This window comes from Orcinus orca, chromosome 8, assembly GCF_937001465.1.
Source record: "Orcinus orca chromosome 8, mOrcOrc1.1, whole genome shotgun sequence".
NCBI lineage: Eukaryota > Metazoa > Chordata > Mammalia > Artiodactyla > Delphinidae > Orcinus > Orcinus orca.
The window spans coordinates 65,550,490-65,576,655 of record NC_064566.1 but is presented as its reverse complement, the minus strand read 5'-3'; the positions used below and the strand labels follow the sequence as shown (position 1 = coordinate 65,576,655).

General features: G+C 37.4%; 1 protein-coding gene across 1 annotated transcript in view; it reads right to left on the bottom strand.

Annotated features, from left to right (window-relative positions):
* TYR (tyrosinase) overlaps positions 1 to 25,511 on the bottom strand; it is a 111,045-nt gene extending 85,534 nt beyond the window's left edge. Inside the window, exons 1-2 of the mRNA XM_004271880.1 lie at positions 24,233 to 25,511; positions 8,623 to 8,839 (exon numbers count right to left, since the gene is read on the bottom strand). Of these exons, the coding sequence (XP_004271928.1) occupies positions 8,623 to 8,839; positions 24,233 to 25,051 (1,036 nt within the window). The 5' untranslated portion in view covers positions 25,052 to 25,511. The remainder of the gene's footprint in view (positions 1 to 8,622; positions 8,840 to 24,232) is intronic.
* Positions 25,512 to 26,166: the final 655 nt, after the last annotated feature.

The window sequence follows — 26,166 nt, the reverse complement described above, 5'->3', positions numbered from 1 at the left end:
GACTATATATTAGTTATTCTTAACAAGGTAAAAAACATTGCTTTAATGAATTTATGCCCTAAAATGCATATTAAGAGCCTGGGTTCTGGTGTCAAGTAGCCTTGAAACTCAGCTCTTTATTTAGCAGCCATAAGTCATGAAAAATAACTTATTGTCTCCAAGTCTCAATTTCCTTTCCTGTTAAAATATAATCATGGCAATAATAATACCTACCTTGTGGCATCTTTACAAAGATTAGAATGAATAATATATGTATTGCTCTTAGCACAGTGTCTGACATCTAAATATACCTCAATAAATGGGAGTTGAAATTAAAAAAAAAAAAAAGAAATTACCACTAGTTAAGTTTTGGTAGAGAAAGAAAAAGCAGATCCAGAATTATCAGAGGATATTTTTAAAAATACTGCTCCTATTCCAATTTTATATGTGTGAAGATGTATTTTCTTCAAGTTCTTCAATCAAACCCCATATCATAATATGTTGAGGATAGAAGCAGACATAGAATCCAGATCTCTTCTTTTTGCAAATATATAAATCAGTGCCATGCCATTTACTAGTTTTTGAAAATATACTGTAATTATGTTATCTATACTAGCATGTAATGATTAATATTTATAATTTTAATGAATCAATAAATATTTTCAAATCTTCTCAGATTTTGTTTTAAAAATGCTAAGTAGCCATCAATATAACTCACATAAACAAAAGCTTTGTAGAGTTCTCCATATATTCTAAGAGTTGTAAATAGATACTGAAACCAAAATATCTTATTGAACAGATCAATTGCTGTAGAAGATTATAAAGCAGTCCTATGTATACATGAGACATAGGCAATTTGTCTTTGGTTCCTGAAGTCTCTCAACTCATATTTGTTAAGTGAATAAATACATAAAATAGAATTCTGCTTTTTCTTTGCAGTGTTTATTGCTAATGAGTGGTGGCATTTTCACCAAGATTTGTCCCAACGAAGTGAAAACTCCAAAGACAAAATGCCTGACTCTATATTTACAAGAGGTACATTATTAATTTGCTCCTTAAAGATCTTCTAGGACCTTAAGTTGAATTATTGGAAAATGATATTATCCCTTAGCAAACAGCCATTTTCCACAGCAGTGAATTCAAATGATGAAAAAGTGAATGAAAGCTGTCTATTATGAGTAAATACACATCATGAAGACTAGTAACCTATGCCAAATTATAAGGGAAGTTGGGATGACTATTGAAGATTGCAGAGAAGACAGGGGTGGAGGAAAAGAGAAACATATCTTGCATATATAGTAGGAGCTAGGTATGCGTACATCCTCACAATAGCCTAAATATGTAATTATTAAATACATTTTTTAAATGAGGGAGAAGATACTCATAATGTTAGAATTGATGCTCAAATATATTCCTATATGCCTTCAAAATTAGTATTTCAATCCACTCTAAAAGGTCCTGTCCCAACATGGGATGTTTTTCATCTCTCTTTCTCTAGTGTTGCTTTCTAAAGTGGTGTTTGCCAGTACATAATACCAGCACCTTTTAATTCATAACGCAGCTGACATGTGTCTTAAATAAATTACTTTACTTTCGCAACATTCACATTTGGCAAGAACAATTTGCATGCCAGTACAACTGGTAGAAGCGGGAAGAATTGGAAGAGTCGTTTAAAAATGTATAAATATATGGGGACTGACCATTTTTTTTTTACAGAGAGAGCTCCAGGGTATATTACTAACACATTTGTTGCTAAAAGTTTACTGAGTATCAAGCAATAATATCCCCAAACTTTAAACTACTTATTCTGTTTTTAAGGGGTTTTTTTTCTGAAAAAATATACAACCGTGAGTTTCTACCACACAGATGTCTGAACAATGTCAATGGGTCTAAAAAAATTGTTTCTGCAAAAAAATTAAAATGCTCCCTAATGCTCAAACAGTCATAGTTTCTAGCAGGCTCTCACTGCACCCTGACTAGAGAGCTTCTAATGACCAGATAAAATGAATGTATTCTGGTCTTGCCACCCTTCAGCTTTGGGAAGCAAAGCACTGATTAAGAATTTAAAAGGCATTTGTATATATAGGAATTAAGCTTGACTTGTTTTTTGTGAACCTAACACATAAGTATTAACTCATCCCTGAGAGCAGCTTCTTCCCTAGAATCTTAAAAACATGCTTGCATATCCACAAAGCCTTCTCCATAATATAGCACTCCGTATTATTTCAGGCTTTTAAAAAAGGTAACATTATTCCTAGTAAAAGAATCACAATTCAAAGCAAACCCACTTGGAAAATAATATGCAGGACACTTGTTCGAATTTCTTACATGTAATAGGAAGGGTCCTATTTGCCCTAAGAACTTGGAGTAAAGAGAAAAAAATGTTATTCTTCAAGTCAAATGAGTTGAATCAGTTCGTTCAACTAGAAGAAGACAGGTTGTCTCCTAAACTCATTAGAATAACTCCTTCACTGAAGATGGTGCATCAGCTTAATCAGTGAATATTAAATATCTCAAGACTGTTGTGAGGATTAAGTAATAAGACACGTGGGAAATGAGAATGTCTAGCACATAGAGGTTTGTATCGTTATTATTATAATCAGGATCATTGCCTGTTCAGAATATCAACAAGGTTGGCAAGGTGATAATTCTGGGGAGTTAAGTAATCCGGGCTCAGAAAGGTTCTCATGATCTGGATGAACTCTTTCTAAAACCCTCCACCTCATTCTGCGTCGGTGTACACCAAACTATACCAAGCTACTCAGCTTTCTGATTCTCTTAGAATTGGTTAAGAAGGTGTGCAGGGGAGGCCTTGAGCCTTCCCATCACTAGAATGTCTCACCTCACTTAAACAATCTCCTTAGCATTCTGGTTTATACAACAGTTGTCAATGTAATTTATCTTTGAGTTTGTGTGACCATTTCTGGATATGCCAAGAAAGTCCATTTCTTAGGCAGGAAGACTGGAGACTAGATCATCCTTTGAGACGTCATTGTGCCTGGCCACTGGCCTTTCTCTTCAAGTATGCATACTGTTACCTTAAGACTTCATTCAAAATTTCAAAACCCCTATTAACTTTCATGAAAGCCCAGAGCTCATTTACCCATTTTCTAGACTGCTCCTCAAGAAATTCTGGCAAATGAGGAGGTAAGATACTGCCCAGGTAGTCACAATAAAATAGAAAGGGTGAAAGGGCTGCATGAAAAAACGTTCTAGAGAATCATAACAGATGGATTTTTTTAGAAGAGCTGTTATATAAACTAGATTTTTTAGTGGTGTATACTTAAAAGGACAAAACAAGGACCAATTATTAGAAGTCAGTGGGAGACATTTCATAATCCTCCTCAATGTGATGCTTACCTTTCTGCCTCCTATTTAGTCATCAAGAGTTTCTGATACTCCATACTCTAGAGTCTAGAAGAGTTTCTGTACTCTAACCAACTCATGTTCATCTCATTCTCCCTGCCTTGGATAAAGCCCTCACCATTCACGATCCTCCCAGAGCTCATTAATTAGTCTTTCTGCATTCTGCTAAGGGCACTAGATTCACATCTTTCTGAAACATAGATGGAATCACATCAAGTTCCTGCTTAAAAAGCCCTCTTGACTCCCATTGTCTATGGCAGTGTTTCACACAAGGTATTTAGACATGTTCTTGAAGATATGAACATTAGATCATGACTTTTAAACTTTGGGTTTTCAAACATATCTCTTCTACAGGGAAGATATGAATGGCATTTACAAATAATAAATGTTAGTTTCTTAATTCTCTAGGGATCTGTGGACATATTCTTAGGAGCCTATTTTTTCCCTCTCTGGAGAAGATTTAGAAACATGGGTATTCACGGCATATTCTAAACCTTCTATACCTCTTTGTTATTTCCCATTACAAACTTAATATTCTAGCCATATACATTTTCTCATTTTGTTGTATCTAATCTTATGCTTTCAATATTTCTATTCCACTGCATATGTTATTCCCACAGCTAGAAGTGCCTTTCCTTCTCTGCTCTTCTTGGTGAGAAATTATTGCTATTTCAAGATCCGGTTCCAATTTCTCCAGGTTGGGAGATGTTTCTGGTTTAGTTCTGGGTTCCTACCTCATTTTATATGGAGCATCATATTGTGTTTTCCTTATGGGTTTGTGTGATGTTTTCTCACTAGCTGGTGAGCTCCTCAAGGTCAGAAACTGTGTAGTAGTCATCTTTTCATGTCTTTGGACTTTTATAATTTCACAGAGTACCAGGTTCATGGAGGACTCTTTAAGTTGAATGCAATTAGATTTTGTCTTAACCTAAAGAACATCCTGTTCTCCCTTATGAGGTAGGTTGATCTCTGTTCTTGGAAGACCACATAGTGATACTATTATAGTGGGCATCTCAGCAAAATGAGAGATGTTGAACTGAATACATTGAGAAATGTCTTCCAACTATATGTTCCATGGTTCTAAGTTGCACTGTGCTTGGGGCTGAGAACATACCATTAAATTAGAGTCGTTCCTTGTTCCTGCACCTTCTTCTATTTTAGGTATCAGGAGCTGCCTTTGCTCTTGACTCCTTGCTTCTGGGAATTCACTCTGAAAAGCAGTACTTTTACCTTCAGAAATTCTCCCTCCCTGTGTCTGTCTCAAGAAAGTTCCTCTTCTGTCCTTCCTCCTCCGTATATTTTTCTCTGCACCTAGCACATCATGATTTATTTTCTCAGGATGCAGTCTATACTTAGTTTGTAAGCTAATTGTCAGAAAAATTAATGACTGATAACTGAGTTGTCAAAAACTAATTCCAGTTTAACATAATAATAGCTGCCATTTTTTGAAGAAATGTTATACGCTCCTTACATATATTATATTATTTAATCCTTACATGAGCCCTCTAAGTTATTATTCTTATCTACATTTTCCAGATGATGAAATTAAGGCCCTGAGAGTTAAATAGCTTACTGAAGGTAACAGATCTAGGAAGTGGTAGAGTCTAGATCAAATCCCAGTCAGTCTGATTGCCTTTAACCACTTCCCTAAACTGCCAGCCCACCCCATTCCCCAATACCCACAGCAGTACAATTTTTGCATTATCATTATTGTAAAGTGTGAAATACGGGACACCATGGGTAGTCAGAGATTTGCACATGAGAAGATTCTTCTTTCAATCGAATAGCCCATACTCCACAGGGACCACCTAATCAGAAGACTACCTTTTATAATGCATACTAATTCTTCTTTGCTTTATGTGTCTCTTTCACACAATTCATAAATCACACATTTTCAATCTTTACTTCAGCATTTAAATCCAAGAGGAAAGCTGAGGTTACATAAATAACTTCCGTAGACAAAAATGCAACAGTTCCTTCATCCCAGGACTGGCTGTGGGAATTTGTTGTATGGGAAATACATCAAATATTTCTCATGAGACCCAAAAGAAAAAAGGGCAACGATAACTGTGAGGTTCAATCAAAACTAACAATTCAATTCCACCTGCATTTATTGAGAGAAGAGAGTGCAGTGTTTGCCAGTGGCTTTGGGCAGTGTAGGTACAAGGTGAGTCTAGAATATTTTGTTGTGCCAGAAAAAAAGAAAGAGCTAAAAAATGATAGGGTCATGAAACAGAGACATAAGAATTGGCTTGAAGGTGTGCCCAATGGTGAAATCTGGGACCATTTTTGTACAGTGGGGAATCTGGTCCACACGTAAAACAGGTGATCAAATTAGCATCACCAAAGTGACACAGAGGGTCATCGTGTGCCTTCCGATGTTAAATGCTCTTAGAAAGACACGAAACCTCTTCTGTAAAATTCTGGCTAAGAATACATTACCTGGATCCATTCTACTAAAAATTCTGTTAAGAACAGGAGCATTCTGTTAAAAATGGGGGGAATGTATTCTCCAAAAATGTGAATCTCGTCAGAAAAAAAAAAGGCTGTGGAAATATTTCACATTAAAAGAAGGCTAAGGAGAAATGGCAACTAAATGCCATCTGACCCTAGACTGGACTCTTTTACAGAGAAGAAAATGCTGTAAAGGATATTATTAGTGTATTGAAAAAAATGCAATATAAACAGTAAATTAGATTAAAGCATTACACCTATATAGAATTTACTGAAGTTGATAACTGTTCTGTGGTTATGTAAAAGAATATTTTTGTTCTTGGGAAAAACACACTGAAATATCCAAGGGTAAAGGGTTCTGATCTATACAATTTACCCTCAGATGGTTCAGAATGAGAGAGAGAGAAAGAAAAAAACTAGTGTAAATGGTAAGTGAATCTCGGTAGAAGGTATATGTGTGGTTTTGTACAGTTTTTATTGTTGTAATTTTTCTGTAAGCTTAAAATTATTTCTAAAGAAGAGAGTAAGTAAATGTGTCCCTGATCAGGAAAAACTCTTGTTGGTGGCTCAGATCAATGTTTTCTAACATTTTGCTACCAGTAAATAGGTTTCATACAACAGGTATAGACAAACTAAGTGATGGGTTAGGTGCAACTGGAAGAGCCCTAGATATTATTTATGTTTTCATTTATCAAACACGTATTGAACACCTATTATGTGCCAGATAATGTGCTATAATGTCTTTTCTCTCTTTCTCAAGAAAGCATACTAGACTATGAGTAAATAAGAATAGCTTATTGGAAAAAAAATAATTCACAGATATAACTTATTAGTATTCACAAATTATTGACAATAAATGTGATGTCCTCTACTGACTCTGCGCATTAGAAACTCATTTGAAAGCCACTGGCTGAGTTGACATGGCTCAAGCCAGTTTTCTTTCACTTGAGGCCCAGAGAAGTGAGGCTCCCCTACCTTCTTTCTGTGATCAGCCCATGTTCCTTAATAACAAAGTTTATGCTTTCTCGCTGTTAGAAAATCTGCCTGAATAACCTGTAATGTACTATATATATTTCCCTTAAGGATGGAGCCCCACTTTATAATGTCATTAAGTCAGCATCTGGAATCCTGCTATTAACCCCTGCACAGTCCAACAGGACGCCCAATGCACCCACGTGGTGAACACCAACTTGTCTGTGTGCCTTCGTCTTAGTCTGTAGGCTCAGAGACTCCTGGACACCAGGCATTGCCTTCTCTTGTTATATTATTGAAGGACTAGCTTGATGTTTTCAACCTTCAAGAAACGCTCAACTCACTCAGGGTCATCAGAGTACAATGGAAAGGACTCTTGGATTTTGGCACTTGCCAAATCTAGAAACAGATTTAGCTCTGCCACTTACCGAATGGGTGGTAGCCAAATTACTGATATCTCTTATCCTGTTTCCTCTCTTTAAATTAGAAATAATGATGCTATCTTCCTCAGAGGATGGTTGTAAGAATTAAGTGAGATGGTACTATACAGAATCTTTGGCACAGTGCCTTGCAGATAGAGATTACTTGGAAAACGTTAATTACTAATATTATTTAAGGAAAATAAACACAATTTTTATTCTAATAGCTGCGCCGAGGTTCCTCTTTAGGGTGACACTCTGCTTGTTTAAATTGCTTCTGAGGTAGAGCAAGGCCCTAAGAACTTCTGGATTAGAAAAATATAAGGAAATGAAAGAGACAGAGACACTATTCTGCACAGCTGAGCAACAGAAATTAGAGGACAAAGCAACAATCACAATGACAAGAAACAAACAAAAAAAGTTAAGGAGGAAGAAATAGGAAAAGAGAAAGTTTTGTCTCCATGGTAGGGTGCCAAAGAGTTTTTAGGAGGTGGAATGTCTAGTGTTAAATTTTGAGTTATCTGCCTTGCCAGAATTGGTCCCCTATGTCTCTCCAGAACTCAGATTAAATCTGTAACTTGAGTGAATATTCCTATTTTTTTGTTTGTTTGTAGGTTTGTTTCCATAACGAAAATTGAGATGGCAGAGATGGGTTTCATGACTCAGTCAGCACTGAGCAGAGAAGAATGAACAGATGCTGAAGGGAAGATGCAAGCAAAGTTGAGAGCTTTTCAGGAAAAGTAGGTAGGCCTTAGAAGAGACTATGATAAGGAATCTCTGACGAAACACAGAAATCTTGAGGGATAACGGGATGGGGCCTTAACCTTACATGGGATTTTACCCTTATTATAGTTAAAAGAACAGACTTGTCTCAAAGAGGCTAGCATTCAGAATATTCTATTTTTTCTTTTCTTTTATTTATTTATTTTTTTACTAGCTCACCTGTTTACTATAAAAGGATATAACTCAGGAACAGCCAGATGGAAGAGATGCAGAGGGCAAGCTGCAAGCTACAGAATATTTTAAACTAGATAAAAATACTAAAAGTTAGAAAAATATTATAGGTCCACAGTCCTATATCTATAATTCCAAAATACAAAAAGGTCAAAAAATGTATTATTTTGTTTGGCACCAATATTTTTTTAGTGGAAAACCTGACTTTATTCTCCATTAGGCTGCCTCTTGTCTCAATTTATTGACCTGGTGGGTACTTTCATACATTTTGCTGAAGAGTTATTCATGTTTCAGATTATGTGTGCCCCCCATACTCTCCTAGGGTTATTGGCCATATATGTACACATGCCACATGCCCTACTCAACTCAGAAAATTCTGAATTCTCAAACACTTCTGGACCCAGGATTTTGGATAAGAGATTATAAACATGAATTCAGAAAAAAAGAAAATTTAAATGAGTGGAAAAAAGGAGATTACCTTCCAGTGTATTTCTAAAGCTGAAGTTGGCAGCTTTATCCATGGAACCTGATTCATACTGGGTCAAACTCAGGCAAAATTCCACATCAGCAGAGGAGGGGAGCCTTGGGGTCCTGGCTTTGTCGTGATTTCCAGGATTGCGCAGTATCGGTCCCTCAGACGTCCCATTGCATAAAGTGTGACGGCTGTTGTACTCCTCCAATTGGCTGCAGATGACCTGCACAAAACGCCTTTATGTTAAAGGGGTGTTGTCTCCACCTCTAAGTCAAAGGGGGAAGGTAGGGAGGTTGAGGTTCCTGATTACCATATTTGGATTTCTAATTACCAGGAGATCAATGTTTTAAAGTAAATTATTGAAGGAAACAGCTTTCTGAGGGTTGCAGAATAACCTATGAATGTTACAATTCAGAACAGAGTTCTAGTCTTGAATCTACCACTTGAGAAAATAAATTAAATACCATAGGTCTCCCCTGTATCGGACGGCGGGGAAGATGGCGGAAGAGTAAGACGCGAGATCACCTTCCTCCCCACAGATACATCAGAAATACATCTAACCGTGGAACAACTCCTACAGAACACCTACTGAACGCTGGCAGAAGACCTCAGACCTCCCAAAAGGCAAGTAACTCCCCACGTACCTGGGTAGGGCAAAAGAAAAAAGAATAAACAGAGACAAAAGAATAGGGATGGGGCCTGCACCAGTGGAAGGGAGCTGTTAAGGAGGAAAGGTTTCCACACACTAGGAAGCCCCTTCGCGGGCGGAGACCACGGGTGGCGGAGGGGGAAGCTTCGGTGCCGCGGGGGAGAGCACAGCAACAGGCGTGCGGAGGGCAAAGTGGAGAGATTCCTGCACAGAGGATCGGTGCGGACCAGCACTCACCACCCCACAAGGCTTGTCTGCTTACCCGCCGGGGCGGGCGGGGCTGGGAGCTGAGGCTCGGGCTTCGGTCGGAGTGCCAGGAGAGGATTGGGGTTGGCGGCGTAAGCACAGCCTGAAGGGGTTAGTGCGCCACGTCTAGCCGGGAGGGAGTCCGGAAAAGGTCTGGAGCTGCCGAAGAGGCAAGAGACTTTGTCTTCGCTCTTTGTTTCCTGGTGCGCGAGGAGAGAGGATTAAGAGCACTGCTTTAAGGAGCTCCACAGATGGGCGCGAGACGCGGCTAACAGCGCGGACCCCAGAGGCGGACATGAGACGCTAAGGCTGCTGCTGCCGCCACCAAGAAGCCTGTGTGTGAGCACAGGTCACTATCCACACCTCCCCTCCCGGGAGCCTGTGCAGCCCGCCACTGCCAGGGTACCAGGATCCAGACACAACTTCCCCGGGAGAACGCACGGCGCGCCTCAGGCTGGTGCAACGTCATGCCGGCCTCTGCCACCGCAGGCTCGCCCCGCATTGTGCCTCTCCCTCCCCGCGGCCTGAGTGAGCCAGAGCCTCCGAATCAGCGGCTCCTTTAACCCGTCCTGTCTGAGCGAAGAACAGACGCCCTCCAGCGACCTACACGCAGAGGCGGGGCCAATTCCAAAGCTGAGTCCCGGGAGCTGGGCGAACAAAGAAGAGAAAGGGAAATCTCTCCCAGCAGCATCAGAAGCAGCGGATTAAAGCTCCACAATCAACTTGATGTACCCTGCATCTGTGGAATACCTGAATAGACAATGAATCATCCCAAATTGAGGAGGTGGACTTTGAGAGCAAGATTTATTATTTTTTCCCCTTTTCCTCTTTTTGTGAGTGTGTATATGTACGATTCTGTGTGAGATTTTGTCTGTATAGCTTTGCTTTCACCATTTGTCCTAGGGTTGTATCCGTCCTATTTTTTTTTTTTTTTTTTTACTATTTGAAAATTTTTTTTCTTAATTATTTTTTATTTTAATAACTATTTTATTTTATTTTATCCTCTTTCTTTCTTTCTACTTTTTCTCCCTTTTATTCTGAGCCGTGTGGATGAAAGGCTCTTGGTGCTCCAGCCAGGAGTCAGTGCTGTGCCTCTGAGGTGGGAGAGCCAACTTCAGGACACTGGTCCACAAGAGACCTCCCAGCTCCATGTAATATCAACTGGTGAAAATCTCCCAGGGATCTCCATCACAACACCAACACCCAGCTTCACTCACCGACCAGCAAGCTACAGTGCTGAACACCCTATGCCAAACAACTAGCAAGACAGGAACACAACCCCACCCATTAGCAAAAAGGCTGCCTAAAATCATAATAAGTCCACAGACATCTCAAAACACACCACCAGACGTGGACCTGCCCACCAGAAAGACATGATCCAGCCTCACCCACTAGAACACAGGCACTAGTCCCCTCCACCATGAAGCCTACAAAACCCACTGAACCAACTTTAGCCACTGGGGACACACACCAAAAACAATGGGAACTACGAACCTGCAGCCTGCAAAAAGGAGACACCAAACACAGTAAGATAAGCAAAATGAGAAGACAGAAAAACACAGAGCAGATGAAGGAGCAAGATAAAAACCCACCAGACCTAACAAATGAAGAGGAAATAGGCAGTCTACCTGATAAAGACTTCAGAATAATGATAGTAAAGATGATCCAAGATCTTGGAAATAGAATAGACAAAATGCAAGAAACATTTAACAAGTACCTAGAAGAACTAAAGAGGAAACAGGCAATGATGGACAACACAATAAATGAAATTAAAAATACTCTAGATGGGATCAACAGCAAAATAACTGAGGCAGAAGAACGGATAAGTGACCCGGAAGATAAAATAGTGGAAATAACTACTGCAGAGCAGAATAAAGAAAAAGAGTGAAAAGAACTGAGTACAGTCTCAGAGACCTCTGGGACAACATTAAATGTACCAACATTCGAATCATAGGGGTTCCAGAAGAAGAAGAGAAAAAGAAAGGGACTGAAAAAAGATTTGAAGAGATTATAGTTGAAAACTTCCCTAATATGGGAAAGGAAATAGTTAATGAAGTCCAGGAAGCACAGATAGTCCCATACAGGGTAAATCCAAGGAGAAACGTGCCAAGACACATAGTAATCAAACTGTCAAAAATTAAATACAAAGAAGACATATTAAAACCAACAAGGGAAAAATAACAAATAACACACAAGGGAATCCTCATAAGGTTAACAGCTGATCTTTTAGCAGAAACTCTGCAAGCCAGAAGAGACTGGCAGGACATATTTAAAGTGTTGAAGGAGAAAAACCTACAACCAAGATTACTCTACCCAGCAAGGATCTCATTCAGATTTCATGGAGAAATGAAAACCTTTACAGACAAGCAAAAGCTGAGAGAGTTCAGCACCACCAAACCAGCTTTAGAACAAGTGCTAAAGGACCTTCTCTAGGCAAGAAACACAAGAGAAGGAAAAGACCTACAATAACAAACCCAAAACAATTAAGAAAATGGGAATAGGAACATACATATCAATAATTACCTTAAATGTAAATGGATTAAATGCTCCCACCAAAAGACACAGACTGGCTGAATGGATACAAAAACAAGACCCATATATATGCTGTCGACAAGTGACCCACTTCAGACCTAGAGAAGCATACAGACTGAAAGTGAGGGGATAGAAAAAGATATTCCATGCAAATGGAAACCAAAAGAAAGCTGGAGTAGCAATTCTCATATCAGACAAAATACACTTTAAAATAAAGACTATTAGAAGAGACAAAGAAAGACACTACATAATGATCAAGGGATCGATCCTAGAAGAAGATATAATAATTGTAAATATTTATGCACCCAACATAGGAGCACCTCAATACATAAGGCAAATACTAACAGCCATAAAAGGGGAAATTGACCATAACACATTCATAGTAGGGGACTTTAACACCCCACTTTCACCAATGGACAGATCATCCAAAATGAAAATAAATAAGGAAACACAACCTTTAAATGATACATTAAACAAGATGGACTTAATTGATATTTATAGGACATTCCATCCCAGAACAACAGAATACACATTTTTCTCAAGTGCTCATGGAACATTCTCCAGGATAGATCATATCTTGGGTCACAAATCAAGCCTTGGTAAATTTAAGAAAATTGAAATTGTATCAAGTATCTTTTCTGACCACAATGCTATGAGACTAGATATCAATTACAGGAAAAGCTCTGTAAAAAATACAAACACATGGAGGCTAAACAATACACGACTTAATAACGAAGTGATCACTGAAGAAATCGAATACGAAATCAAAAACTGCCTAGAAACAAATGACAATGGAGACACGACGACCCAAAACCTATGGGATGCAACAAAAGCAGTTCTAAGAGGGAAGTTTATAGCAATACAATCCTACCTTAAGAAACAGGAAACATCTCGAATAATCAACCTAACCTTGCACCTAAAGCAATTAGAGAAAGAAGTACAGAAAAACAGCAAAGTTAGCAGAAGGAAATAAATCATAAAAATCAGATCAGAAATAAATGAAAAAGAAGTGAAGGAAATGATAGCAAAGATCAACAAAACTAAAAGCTGGTTCTTTGAGAAGATGAAAATAATTGATAAACCATTAGCCTGACTCATCAAGAAAAAAAGGGAGAAGACTCAAATCAATAGAATTAGAAATGAAAAATGAGAAGTAACAACTGACACTGCAGAAATACAAAAGATCATGAGAGATTACTACAAGCAATTCTATGCCAATAAAATGGACAACGGGGAAGAAATGGACAAATTCTTCAAAATGCACAATGTGCCAAGGCTGAATCAGGAAGATATAGAAAATATGAACAGACCAATCACAAGCACTGAAATTGAAACTGTGATTTAAAATCTTCCAACAAACAAAAGCCCAGGACCAGATGGCTTCACAGGAGAATTCTATCAAACATTTAGAGAAGAGTTAACACCTATCCTTCTCAAACTCGTCCAAAATATAGCAGAGGGAGGAACACTCCCAAACTCCTTCTACGAGGCCACCATCACCCTGATAACAAAACCACACAAGGATGTCACAAAGAAAGAAAACTATAGGCCAATATCACTAATGAACATAGATGCAAAAATCCTCAACAAAATACTAGCAAGCAGAATCCAACAGCACATTAAGAGGATCATACACCATGATCAAGTGGGGTTTATTCCAGGAATGCAAGGATTCTTCAATATATGCAAATCAATCAATGTGATACACCATATTAACAAATTGAAGGAGAAAAACCATATGGTAATCTCAATAGATGCAGAGAAAGCTTTCAACAAAATTCAACACCCATTTATGATAAAAACCTTGCAGAAAGTAGGCATAGAGGGAACTTTCCTCAACATATTAAAGGCCATATATGACAAACCCACAGCCAACATCATCCTCAATGGTGAAAAACTGAAAGCATTTCCACTAAGATCAGGAACAAGACAAGGTTGCCCACTCTCAGCACTCTTATTCAACATACTTTTGGAAGTTTTAGCCACAGCAATCAGAGAAGAAAAGGAAATAAAAGGAATCCAAATCAGAAAAGAAGAAGTAAAGCTGTCACTGTTTGCAGATGACATGATACTATACATAGAGAATCCTAAAGATTCTACCAGCAAACTACTAGAGCTTATGAATGAATTTGGTAAAGTAGCAGGATACAAAATTAATGCACAGAAATCTCTGGCATTCCTATACACTAATGATGAAAAATCTGAAAGTGAAATCAAGAAAACACTCCCGTTTACCACTGCAACAAAAAATAAAATATCTAGGAATAAACCTACCTAAGGAGACAAAAGACCTGTATGCACAAAATTATAAGACACTGATGAAAGAAATTAAAGATGATACAAATAGATGGAGAGATATACCATGTTCTTGGACAGGAAGAATCAACATTGTGAAAATGATTCTACTACCCAAAGCAATCAACAGATTCAATGCAATCCCTATCAAACTACTACCAGCATTTTTCACAGACCTAGAACAAAAAATTTCACAATTTGTATGGAAACACAAAAGACCCTGAATAGCCAAAGCAATCTTGAGAACGAAAAACGGAGCTGGAGGAATCAGGCTCCCTGACTTCAGACTATACTACAAACTACAGTAATCAAGACAGTATGGTACTGGCACAAAAACAGAAAGATAGATCAATGGAACAGGATAGAAAGCCCAGAGATAAACTCACGCACATATGGTCACCTTATCTTTGATAAAGGAGGCAGGAATGTACAATGGAGAAAGGACAGCCTCTTCAATAACTGGTGCTGGGAAAACTGGACAGCTACATGTAAAAGTATGAGATTAGAACACTCCCTAAAACCATACACAAAAATAAGCTCAAAATGGATTAAAGACCTAAATGTAAGGCCAGAAACTATCAAACTCTTAGAGGAAAACATAGGCAGAACGCTCTATGACATAAATCACAGCAAGATCCTTTTTGACCCACCTCCTAGAGAAATGGAAATAAAAACAAAAATAAACAAATGGGACCTAATGAAACTTTAAAGCTTTTGCACAGCAAAGGAAACCATAAACAAGACCAAAAGACAACCCTCAGAATGGGAGAAAATATTTGCAAATGAAGCAACTGACAAAGGATTAATCTCCAAAATTTACAAGCAGCTCATGCAGCTCAATAACAAAAAAACAAAGAATCCAATCCAAAAATGGGCAGAAGACCTAAATAGACATTTCTCCAAAGAAGATATACAGAGTGCCAACAAACACATGAAAGAATGCTCAACATCATTAATCATTAGAGAAATGCAAATCAAAACTACAATGAGATATCATCTCACACCAGTCAGAATGGCCATCATCAAAAAATCTAGAAACAATAAATGCTGGAGAGGGTGTGGAGAAAAGGGATCACTCTTGCACTGCTGGTGGGAATGTGAATTGGTACAGCCACTATGGAGAACAGTATGGAGGTTCCTTGAAAAACTACAAATAGAACTACCATATGACCCAGCAATCCCACTACTGGGCATATACCCTGAGAAAACCATAATTCAAAAAGAGTCATGTACCAAAATGTTCATTGCAGCTCTATTTACAATAGCCCGGAGATGGAAACAACCTAAGTGTCCATCATCGGATGAATGGATAAAGAAGATGTGGAACGTATATACAATGTAATATTACTCAGCCATAAAAAGAAACGAAATTGAGTTATTTGTAGTGAAGTGGATGGACCTAGAGTCTGTCATACAGAGTGAAGTAAGTCAGAAAGAGAAAGAGAAATACTGTATGCTAACACATATATATGGAGTCTAAGAAGAAAAAATGTTATGAAGAACCTAGGGGTAACACAGGAATAAAGACACAGACCTACTAGAGAATGGACTTGAGGATATGGGGAGGGGGAAGGGTAAGCTGTGACAAAGTGAGAGAGTGGCATGGACATATATACACTACCAAACGTAAAATAGATAGCTAGTGGGAAGCTGCCGTATAGCACAGGGAGGTCAACTCGGTGGTTTGTGACCACCTGGAGGGGTGGGATAAGGAGGGTGGGAGGGAGGGAGACGCAAGAGGGAAGAGATATGGGAACATATGTATATGTATATCTGATTCACTTTGTTATAAAGCAGAAACTAACACACAATTGTAAAGCAATTATACTCCAATAAAGATGTTAAAAAAATATACCATAGGTCTCATCTAGCAAATGGGGATAACAATAACTACTTCATATAATTGTTGTCAAATATTTATTTGGTGGGAAAATTAATTTGACAATCATCTGTTAAATATCCATTGTGTGACTTTCATATGCCCTTGAAGCTAGCCATGGCCCAGAGTTTAGGTCTGTACACTCTTCTTTTATTTCTTTCTGTATCTTCTTTTTCATCTCTGATGACCAGTTTCATAGCTTACAAGCCACTATATAAGAACTTCCTAATTCCTATCTGAAGTTCAAAAGACTCCTCTGAACTCTAACCCTGTATATCCATCTCCAACTTCATATTTCAATGTTATCTCACAGGCATCTCAAATGGAACACTTAAAAATCAAAAATTTGTTCCTTTGTAATAGCCTATAAGGGAGAAGAATCTGAATAAAAAAAGATATATAGGTATGTAAATCTGAATCACTTTGCTGTACACCTGAAACTAACACAACCTTGTAAATCAACTATACTTTAATTTAAAAAATTAAATTAAAAAAGAATTTTTAAAATAAAAAAACCTTAAAATAAAAAGATTAAAAAAATATTGTTCCTCTCCCTCTATTTCCTTTCACATCAACTATCCTTCAGCTTAAACCAGAAGCTCATGAATCTTCATTTTTAAGCCAGAGACTGTTACCATTTGTATTTTGTTCCCCTTTATCCTTCAGATTAAAACCATCAGCCAATCTTGTCAATTCTGCCTCCAGAATACATCTTGAATCTTTATTTGTTTACAAATTCTGTGATCCAACTGCTGAAGTCAGACTGGCTACTCTTCTCTGGGCATCACTCATGCTTCTCCTTCCCACATCTTTGTTCTTCCCTGAGCCTGTTCACTCCTTGCCATTTATCTGATATTCTACCTAATCTTCACGGCCAAACCAATATTTTGAAAAAAACAGTGTCAACTCTGACTTAAAAAGTAAATCAAAAGGGTCCAACTCTAAAATATGAAGAAATTTTAGAAATCCTTCACCAAATTATTTTGCTTACAGTTTCACTTATATGTAGGCAGAAGACTGAACTTTGATAAAATTATGTGACTAAATAAGTCAAAAGGAGCTCTTTCAATAAATATAAAAATGCTAAGTGATTTAAAAAAACATCATAATTTAACTGGCAGAGTTTTTCTTAGTGGTTTATAAGTTAATTCTTCATCTTAAAATCATTGATGCCTTAGGTTCCATGATGTCACTTAAGCAGGTAGCAAGATATCAGCCTTAAACAAAAGCATAAAACGCAGGAGAGTCCACACTGCCATCAGTGAGACTGTTCACATTGGGCACTTAGTCTGTAGGAGGCCTGTGCCCACTGAGTAGATAACGTGGTTGTTTGTCAAACTCAAACTTGACTCACTTTAATCTCCCTTGATAAACAGTCAGTATCACTTCCTTTAAAAAAAAAAGTAATCTCCATGAGGATAACTTTCTTTTTTTTGTTACTGTTTATTCCCAGAATCTATAATAGAGGCTCTATAACAATTTGATGGGAAAATAAACAAGTCAATGGATGAACCAGTGAATCTTCAACTACCAACATTGTTGCACATCGTTTTTAGCTAGTCCTGTTACTGATACCAACATTTGCCCTAGAAGATATTTCCAAAAATATATCGTTTGTATTAAATATATACTGAGGCCCCACTCTCAATAGGGAAGGCATCTCTGTGTAAATTTTTTAAAATTCACAAATGACCTTGTACGTTTATATGATTTTATCCCTATTTTAATGATGAGGAAACTGAGTGTGGAAGAGTATAAAAGGCTAGTAGGATCTAAAACCCTGTATTATGATTAATAATTTTATGGGCAACAGGCAAGGCACATGGAACAATATTTTAAAAGTGAAGTCTTCTTGGTCAGCTGCTTGCATCACAGTTAGGAATAATCAAAACAATCCTATCAGTCTCTGGCTCCAGTGAGTTGGCAATCTATAAGAATGTAAAAGCAAATTAACTCACCATCAGATAGAACTGAATGAGCCTTGCCCCCCCGGGAATGGCTGCTACTGTGTTATACAACAGACACTTAGAGAAGCTTTTAATTTCTGGTCATTAAGATATCATTTATGAATCGAAGGGTTGTGTGTTGGAAAAGAATTAGTTTCCAAATTCATGTAGGTGTGGGCTTCAACTCTGGCTCAGCTACTTACTAGCAATGGGGCAATGAGTATGTTATTTAGGCTTGCTGAGTCTCAATTTCTTCAACTGTAATATGAAATAATAAATATTACATATTAATGTATAGTTTATTATATTAATAAAATAATAAAATGCAGTTTCTGGCTCAACAGATGTCAGTTTCTAGTTTTCTTCATACTTCATGACATTCCTCAATCCTTTTATCCATGCATAATTGAGAACTTGAATTGTTGGGTGACTTGTCTAAGGTCATATGATGTTCAGAGCCAGGACTAGAACATTAATCCACAGTCCTCCTGATTCCAAAGCTATATCCAGTAGATTTATGACTGCCTGTAAATGGCTTAGGGATGGTTGAATAAAGCTAACTTAACTTTTGCATTGAGTGTAATATATTGGATTCCTTTAAAATGTCGATTAACTAGACATCACAGTGGGTATATAGATGAAATCATTTTCATTCCTGTTTGAATAATAAACCATATCAGGATATTTTCAAAAGATCCTACTGCCTGAAAGACTCTTACAGCAGACTCAGTTAAATTAGAGAGGTTTGAATGAAACTATTTTTGCTGAAATGCCAACAGCCAAGTGGCTAAATGTTCAGATGACAATGTATTAGTAACAAGGAAGAAACCTACCCCATTTCCAGAAATAATTTGAAAAACTTAATCTCAAATTATTGTTTTTATATTTGATACAGAAGGAGAGGGAGGGTAGAAGAAAGTGTTATCACTATGGTTACCATCATGCAGATTGCAGTCAGACATGCTTTCCAAATTGAGCAAATTACTTAAGCTCTCTGAATATCAAGGTTTTTTCATCTGTAAATGGGGACTATAACAACTTTTTACGAAGGATCAAATAATTTTACCTAAGTAAAGCATTTAGTATATAGTGCCAAGTACAGAGTGTTTAATAATGGCAACTATTATATTATTATTGAATACAAGACCGTTGGGCAGGCCACCAAATTGTTAACCCTGACTCTGTAACACTGGATGAATAGTCATTATTATAATAACTATCATCAATATATCATATAAAGATATATTATGATAATTTCGGTATATGGAACTCAAAGAATATGTCAGATACTAAACTAGTCATTTTACATTAACAGATTTCATTGAATCCCTTTACTATAATGCTTTAAGATATGTTATTCTAATTTTAAAGAAAAAACGGTCTCAGAATAATTAAGTAACTTGTCCAGGATTTTGTAGCTAAGTAAGTTACAAAAGTCATGTTTTTATGACTCAAAAGACTATACCCTTTCCACTGCATTATTCTACTTTCCATTCCATTTAGTATTTTCATCAACCCAGAAAACACACATATATATGATAATTGCACCCCATTTTTTCTTTTGAGAAAAAAAAACAAAGGTCAAAGTTTCCAAATAACTTGTCCAATAACATCTGGTAACTAGCAGAGGTAGAATCTGGTAAGTGGCAGAGGTCTTCTGATGAGGAATTTGTTCTTTTTCTGTTTCAACACAGGTGACTTATATGATTTGGGGGAAACAGATCAAGCTGTCCCAAGTCAAATGAAAAAAGGGAGATATAGAAAGAAGAAACAGATGTATTAATGGAGAAAGTGAACTTAGTGTTCTCTTAAACACAAAGAAATAGCAACAAACAACCAGTTATTAAAAGCTTCAGGAGCAAAAATTCTATCATGACATTAGAGGTTTATCTAAATAAAAATGTAAACCCTATGACATTCCACAGAATCTTTTTCATAAAGAAAAAAGAGAAGCTGTTAATTCACTGAGCTGTTGCCATGGTTACCTAAACCCATGACTCGCTGCTGAAAAGTAACTTTTTTTTCTTCCTACTGTTTGCGTCCATGTGATATGCTTTTCACCTGATGAGTGAATTCCCTGGTCACACTTCACTCATGCCCATCATCTTGGAAAAATTTTTCTCTTTATTTTGATCCATCATGACAGCTACCCTTTCCTTCTTACGGCTAGCTTATCTGCTGCTTGCATAACATTGGATCTAACTGTGTTGAGCGTAGGTATTTGTATTTTAATGTTCACCCCCCACCTCCAAAAATAATGGACTGCTTTAATTGACGACAAACATGCTTCTAGTTTAAAAGCTCTTGGCATTAAACAAACCAAAAAATAAAGGAACAAATATACAAAAAAAGCATGTGAATTCTGAATATAGGCTTTCTATGAAAACTAACATTAAGTACATAATTTTTAATATTTTATTGAATAAAAAACCTTATCAGTAAATATTATTAATCTCACTTAAGTAACACTCGGGTTGTAACTTGCCTGATCTTCTCTATGTGTGCTTTCATTTTTTGCACACACACACACACACACACACATAAGCCTAGAGAGAGCTACACAAAATGTTTTATTCTAGGCAATAAGTTACTGCTTATTTTGGTATAATTGTGTCCTTGGCCTTGGGGATCCAGTGCTATAAATTATGGTTTAATGTTCTAGAAATCTAGCTATGTGTATGCAGAGTTTAATTTTTTATGTGTGTTAGCACTGGAGCTAACATTTCTATGATTTTCAATTTTGTTCAATTCAACATATATTGACAAAGCCCATTCCATGTATATATTATGTTCCTGATTCTGTGGACATAAAGATAAATTAGAAATGGTTTCTCCATTGGAGCAGATGGCAGTCTGTTAGACAAAGATAGGCTTGAAAACAATTACATGTATTGAAGAATTATAGGTACTATGATACAAATCTGTACAAAGTATAATGATAGTGCAAAAGGGTGAAGGTCAATTCTTCCTGAGTAAGGGATGTGGATAAATAAATGTCTAATAGAATAATTTCACTCTAACATGAATGAAAAGGACTACATCAGAATATCTGCCCCAGTTGTCTGTGCAATGAATATTAAGGAAGTTAAAGTGACTACAAGTCAGAATTTACATCCATAAATTAGTGGCTTGTTTTATCCCTTCCAAGCCTAAATGGCTCCTTAAAAATAGGAAACAACATGGTTAACTTGAAATAGCATTGGAGTCAAAGGCACTGGGTTTTAGTCCTCAGCTGTGTGACCTTAGACAAATCATCCTAGCTTTCGGGGTCTCACTATCTTCTTTTACAAAATGCAGGCAGTACACGACACACCACTGAAGCTCTCTTAGCTCAGAGTTAATAAATCCTATGAGTTAATAAATCTAAAAACTCTATTTTTGTGTGTGTCAAGTAAAAGATATCTGAAACCAAGAAAAAGCAGGAGGCTTTGTACCAAAGGGGCTGAGTCTAACTAATTAAGAAGATATTAATGAACTCACCAAGTCTGGAAGATATTTGGTCTCATCATCTCGCATAAAACAGTCTAGTTCTTGATTTGAGTGTTCAATTCAGGCAAAAGCATTTAAACTAGTGGTGTGTTTATTATAGAACCTGAGTTTGTAAAGTGAAAGAGATACCAAAACAATTTCCATGTTAATTAAATCAGTGATTCTTAGTGCTGGCTGTGCATTAGAATTCCAGTAGAAGTTTTTAAAAATACAGATGCTTGGACTTCACAGTGGACCCCCTGACTATGATTTTCTGGCAGAAGGTAGATGGGAGGAGCACATGCAATTTTTTAAGCTCCTAAGTGATTTAGAAGATACTGAGAACTGATGAATTAAGTCAATATAAATAACTGATCTTCATTTTTAAAGGACTATAACCAGAGATGCTCTGCAAAGGAATGGAAACAGCCAACTAGAATTGGGTTTGACTGTCACCTCACACAAGGACACCACTCATGGTAGGTGAACCTAAATGTTCACTCATTTCACCTTCCTTATTTAAATTGTCGTTTGCTCATTTTTCTTCAATGGTCTTTGTCCTCTGTATTTCCTAATCTTATTTTTAACACCAGTTACTACACAGTAGTTTAATCATAGAACAATATCGAATCTAATGTTGTAACAATTTCAACTTAGTGTTTACCTACTAGACCCAAAAAGTTTTATTTAGCAGTAAAACTGGACACAGTTGTAAAGGAGAAAGAAACAGAAAAAAATTTCCACTCAATAAATGAATAGAAAAAATTAGAAACATAATTTAGGTACTTCCAAGAAGCCTACATCTAATGTAATTAATATCAATTAGTATTTGCCTATTAAGCTTTAGTGTGGATGTTGTAACTTTTTGGTAATTTAGATAATCCTCCAGTTTTTCTGGGTCAAGAGAAGCAGTTAAGGAAAGCACTATAACTGACTGAAAATCCCGCATCCAAGCTTAACCGTATTTTAAGCAGTAACGGAGGATGTGAGAGTTAGATGAAAGTTTTGCACTTTATAGATTAAGGTAGGAGGTCTGAAGGCTTATTGAAATAGATTTTTTTTTTTTGAAGCACAATTTTTCCAGCCTTTCCTGCACAAATTCACTCCTTTCTCTTGGTAAATAGCTGACATTAGTGACACAAGACATTACAGTGGTCATTTTCAGTGAGCTTCAATAGGCTCCATTTGGAAGGTGTGTGAACTTAGTGCAGGGGGGCAGGTGGGAAGCCATCCACATTTCAAGATTGCAGAGCGCCGGGTGAGAATGCAAGATTCTTCCCATCTCATTTAAATATTGGGGTTTAGTTCCATAAAGCACTGCTAGTCAAAAGTGCTGTATTAGAAATGTTTGGAATACAGGCAGAAAAACATTCCTTCTACCTATGGTTTTAAAATGATAAATAATTAAAAGCATATTTCTTTGGCTGCCTTTTGCTCCTAATCCAGAGTGAAAAAAATCAGAATAGGAGAAACAGAAATTAAACTTCAAAATAACAATCCCTTATCTTGTGCCTCAAAAGTTTGCACATATTTTGGAAAAAATTATAATTTCTTCTGCATCTTATTGAAAAAAGTGAGGTAGGATGGCCAGATCCTTTCAACATCATAGCAGACATGTCCTTGGAAATACTGGGTTGGCCAAAAAGTTTGTTCAGGTTGTTCCATAAGATGTTACAGAAAAACCCGAATGAACTTTTTGACCAACCCAATATTATAGGGTTGTCATGCAGCCAGGCTATCTGAGAACAAATCTTGTCTCTGCTATTTACTAGTTCTGTGATCTTGTACAAGTTACAAGATCTAATATCTTTATATTAGATATCTTTATATCTAATATAAATATCTTTATACCTCAGGTTGGTCTTTTTAAATCTTTGAGATGGGGAATGATTAGTAAGGATATTAAATGAATTAAGGCACATAAACACAACAGGGGCTGATACATGCTAATTGATCGATGAATATTAGCTATTTTCATTATTTACCTGTTTGAGCCTCAGGGTCTTCATATATTTTTTTAAAAGAAAATTTAATCTAAGTAATATTCCCCAAATTTTGCTGATGATGGTAATCACCATAGACATTTAGTAAATGAGGTCTTCCCAGGAACCTCCTTTGAAGATTCTTATCAATGGGATTCCTGGGATAAAGATAGGAATTTGTATTTTTAATTTGTGCAATGTATAAATTTTATTGTGAATAAAATTTCAGAAACATTGACCTAAATCATTTATTTACCTAATCATCTAAGTATTCGTTCATCAGTTGGTTCAACAGATAGTTCATGAGCTCTTACCATTTGCCAGGCACCATCCCAGGTGCTAGGAGATACAGTAATGAACCAAGTACTTTTTATTCATTAGATTTTAGGAACCAAGTAGAGGATATTAGACAAATAACCACAAAAATCTCTTCGGAACTCTAATTGTGAAGTGTGCTATAAAGGGAAAATACAAGGTATGTTGAGAGCTCTTGACAGGGAAAATTTTCTAGGCTTGGCAGGAGACAGAGAGATGGGAAAAGTGTTTATGAAGACCTTCCAGAAGAAGTGATTGCTACGGTTCTTTTATGCTCTGCTATTGTATGTCAAGCACATCTTACCTGCCAAGAGGAGAAGAAGGATGCTGGGCTGAGTAGATTAGGGTTTGCAGGGTTGCGCCCTCCCATGTACTCATCTGTGCAAATGTCACAATTTTCTGCATCTCGCCAATCCCAGTACGGGATAGTGAAGTTCTCATCCCCTGTCAGCTTCTGGATTTCTTTTTCCCACAGCAGCAAGAAGAGTCGATGCCAAGGCAGGAAACCTGGTGCTTCATGAGCAAAATCAATGTCTCTCCAGATTTCAGAGCCCCCAAGTAGTGCGTCCCTTGACACATAATAATGCATCCAGACAAAGAGGTCATAAACGTTGATGTCATTAAACAGAGGCGTTGATCCGTTATTCATTTGGCCATAGGTGCCTGTGGGGATGACATAGTCTGCGCTGGTAGTATGTTTCGCTAAAGTGAGGTAGGCAAGAAATTTGTTCTTCTCTGGGACACTCAAATCAAAGATGTTTCTTCTCACCAAAAGTCGCCTCTCTGTGCAGGTGGGTCCCCAAAAGCCAAACTTACAATTTCCACAATTGAATCCCATGAAGTTGCCAAAGCACTGGCAGGTCCGATTATAAAAGACGGAGGGCCAAGACTCCCGGTCGTCCACCCCTGCGAAGGGGAACTGAGGTCCAAGTGGTGCCTTGGACAGAATGATGTCTTGGCAGGAACCCCGGCCTGAAAGCTGTCCACAGGGACTCCCGTCACCCTCCCATGGTGGGCAGCATTCCTTCTCCATCAGGTTCTTAGAGGAGGTGCAGGCTCGAGGGAAATGGCCAGCAGAGGTCTGGAAAGTCCACAGCAGGCAGTACAAAGCAGCCAGGAGCATTCTTCCTCTAGTTCTCACAAGGTCTGCCTGAGCTGGTTAACTGAGCCACACACTTCTCTTTCCAGCTAACCCTTCAGTGACTATCACATGTTTTGGCTAAGACCTATATAATACCACTCCCACCTCCAGCATCAAACACTCTCAGTCTTTATCTTAAGCTTTCATCTTCTGAAAACCACATGACTAACTTTTCCTTGGAGTTGGCATGTATCCCACCAGTGGGATAGGCCTACGTTAAAGTGAGAAACACTATTCACCATTAATAGTTTAATACTTATGGTTAGAATAATAATAATACCACCTGATCTAAATTAACCCAGTTAATTGACTATAAAATTAGTGATGATTTAAATTTGCAAATGAGAAGCCATGTCAGGAATAGAGCTTCTTTTATTAAGAAAAGTCAGGCAGTGTTAGAGATTTTGGGTGCAAGATGGTTTCTCAAAGACCATAAATAGGCCACAGCATTGGTAGAATTCGTCTTTGCAGAAGGAGACACTTTTCAGAGCCTAGAGATTATTTCTTATATCTGAAGGTTATTTATTTATTTTATTTATTTTTTTTTTTTGCGGTACACGGGCCTCTCATTGTTATGGCCTCTCCCGTTGCTGAGCACAGGCTCCGGACGTGCAGGCTCAGCGGCCATGGCTCACGGTCCCAGCCGCTCCGCGGCATGTGGGATCCTCCCAGCCCGGGGCATGAACCCGTGTCCCCTGCATCGGCAGGCGGACTCTTAACCACTGCGCCACCAGGGAAGCCCTGAAGGTTATTTATTTTATACAAAGTATCAGAAGAAAAATTTTTTTCTGATACACTTCCTGATCATCTTGATGCTAGCTGCTTGCTTGCTGTCTAATCACTCATTTTCTGACTATTATTAATGAGAGGTCACTTTGATAGCTGGGTCGTCTGCTTTATTTTGGAAACTTTTACTAGTGAATATTCCAAAGGAAACTCTTTTGTTTTAACTGAAGTATAGTTGATTGTCAATATTATATTAGTTTCAGGTGTACAACATATTGATTCAATATTTTTATACTCCACGTAAAGTTATTATAAAATATTGGCTATATTACCTGTGCTGTACAATATATATTTCTGGTTTATTTATTTTA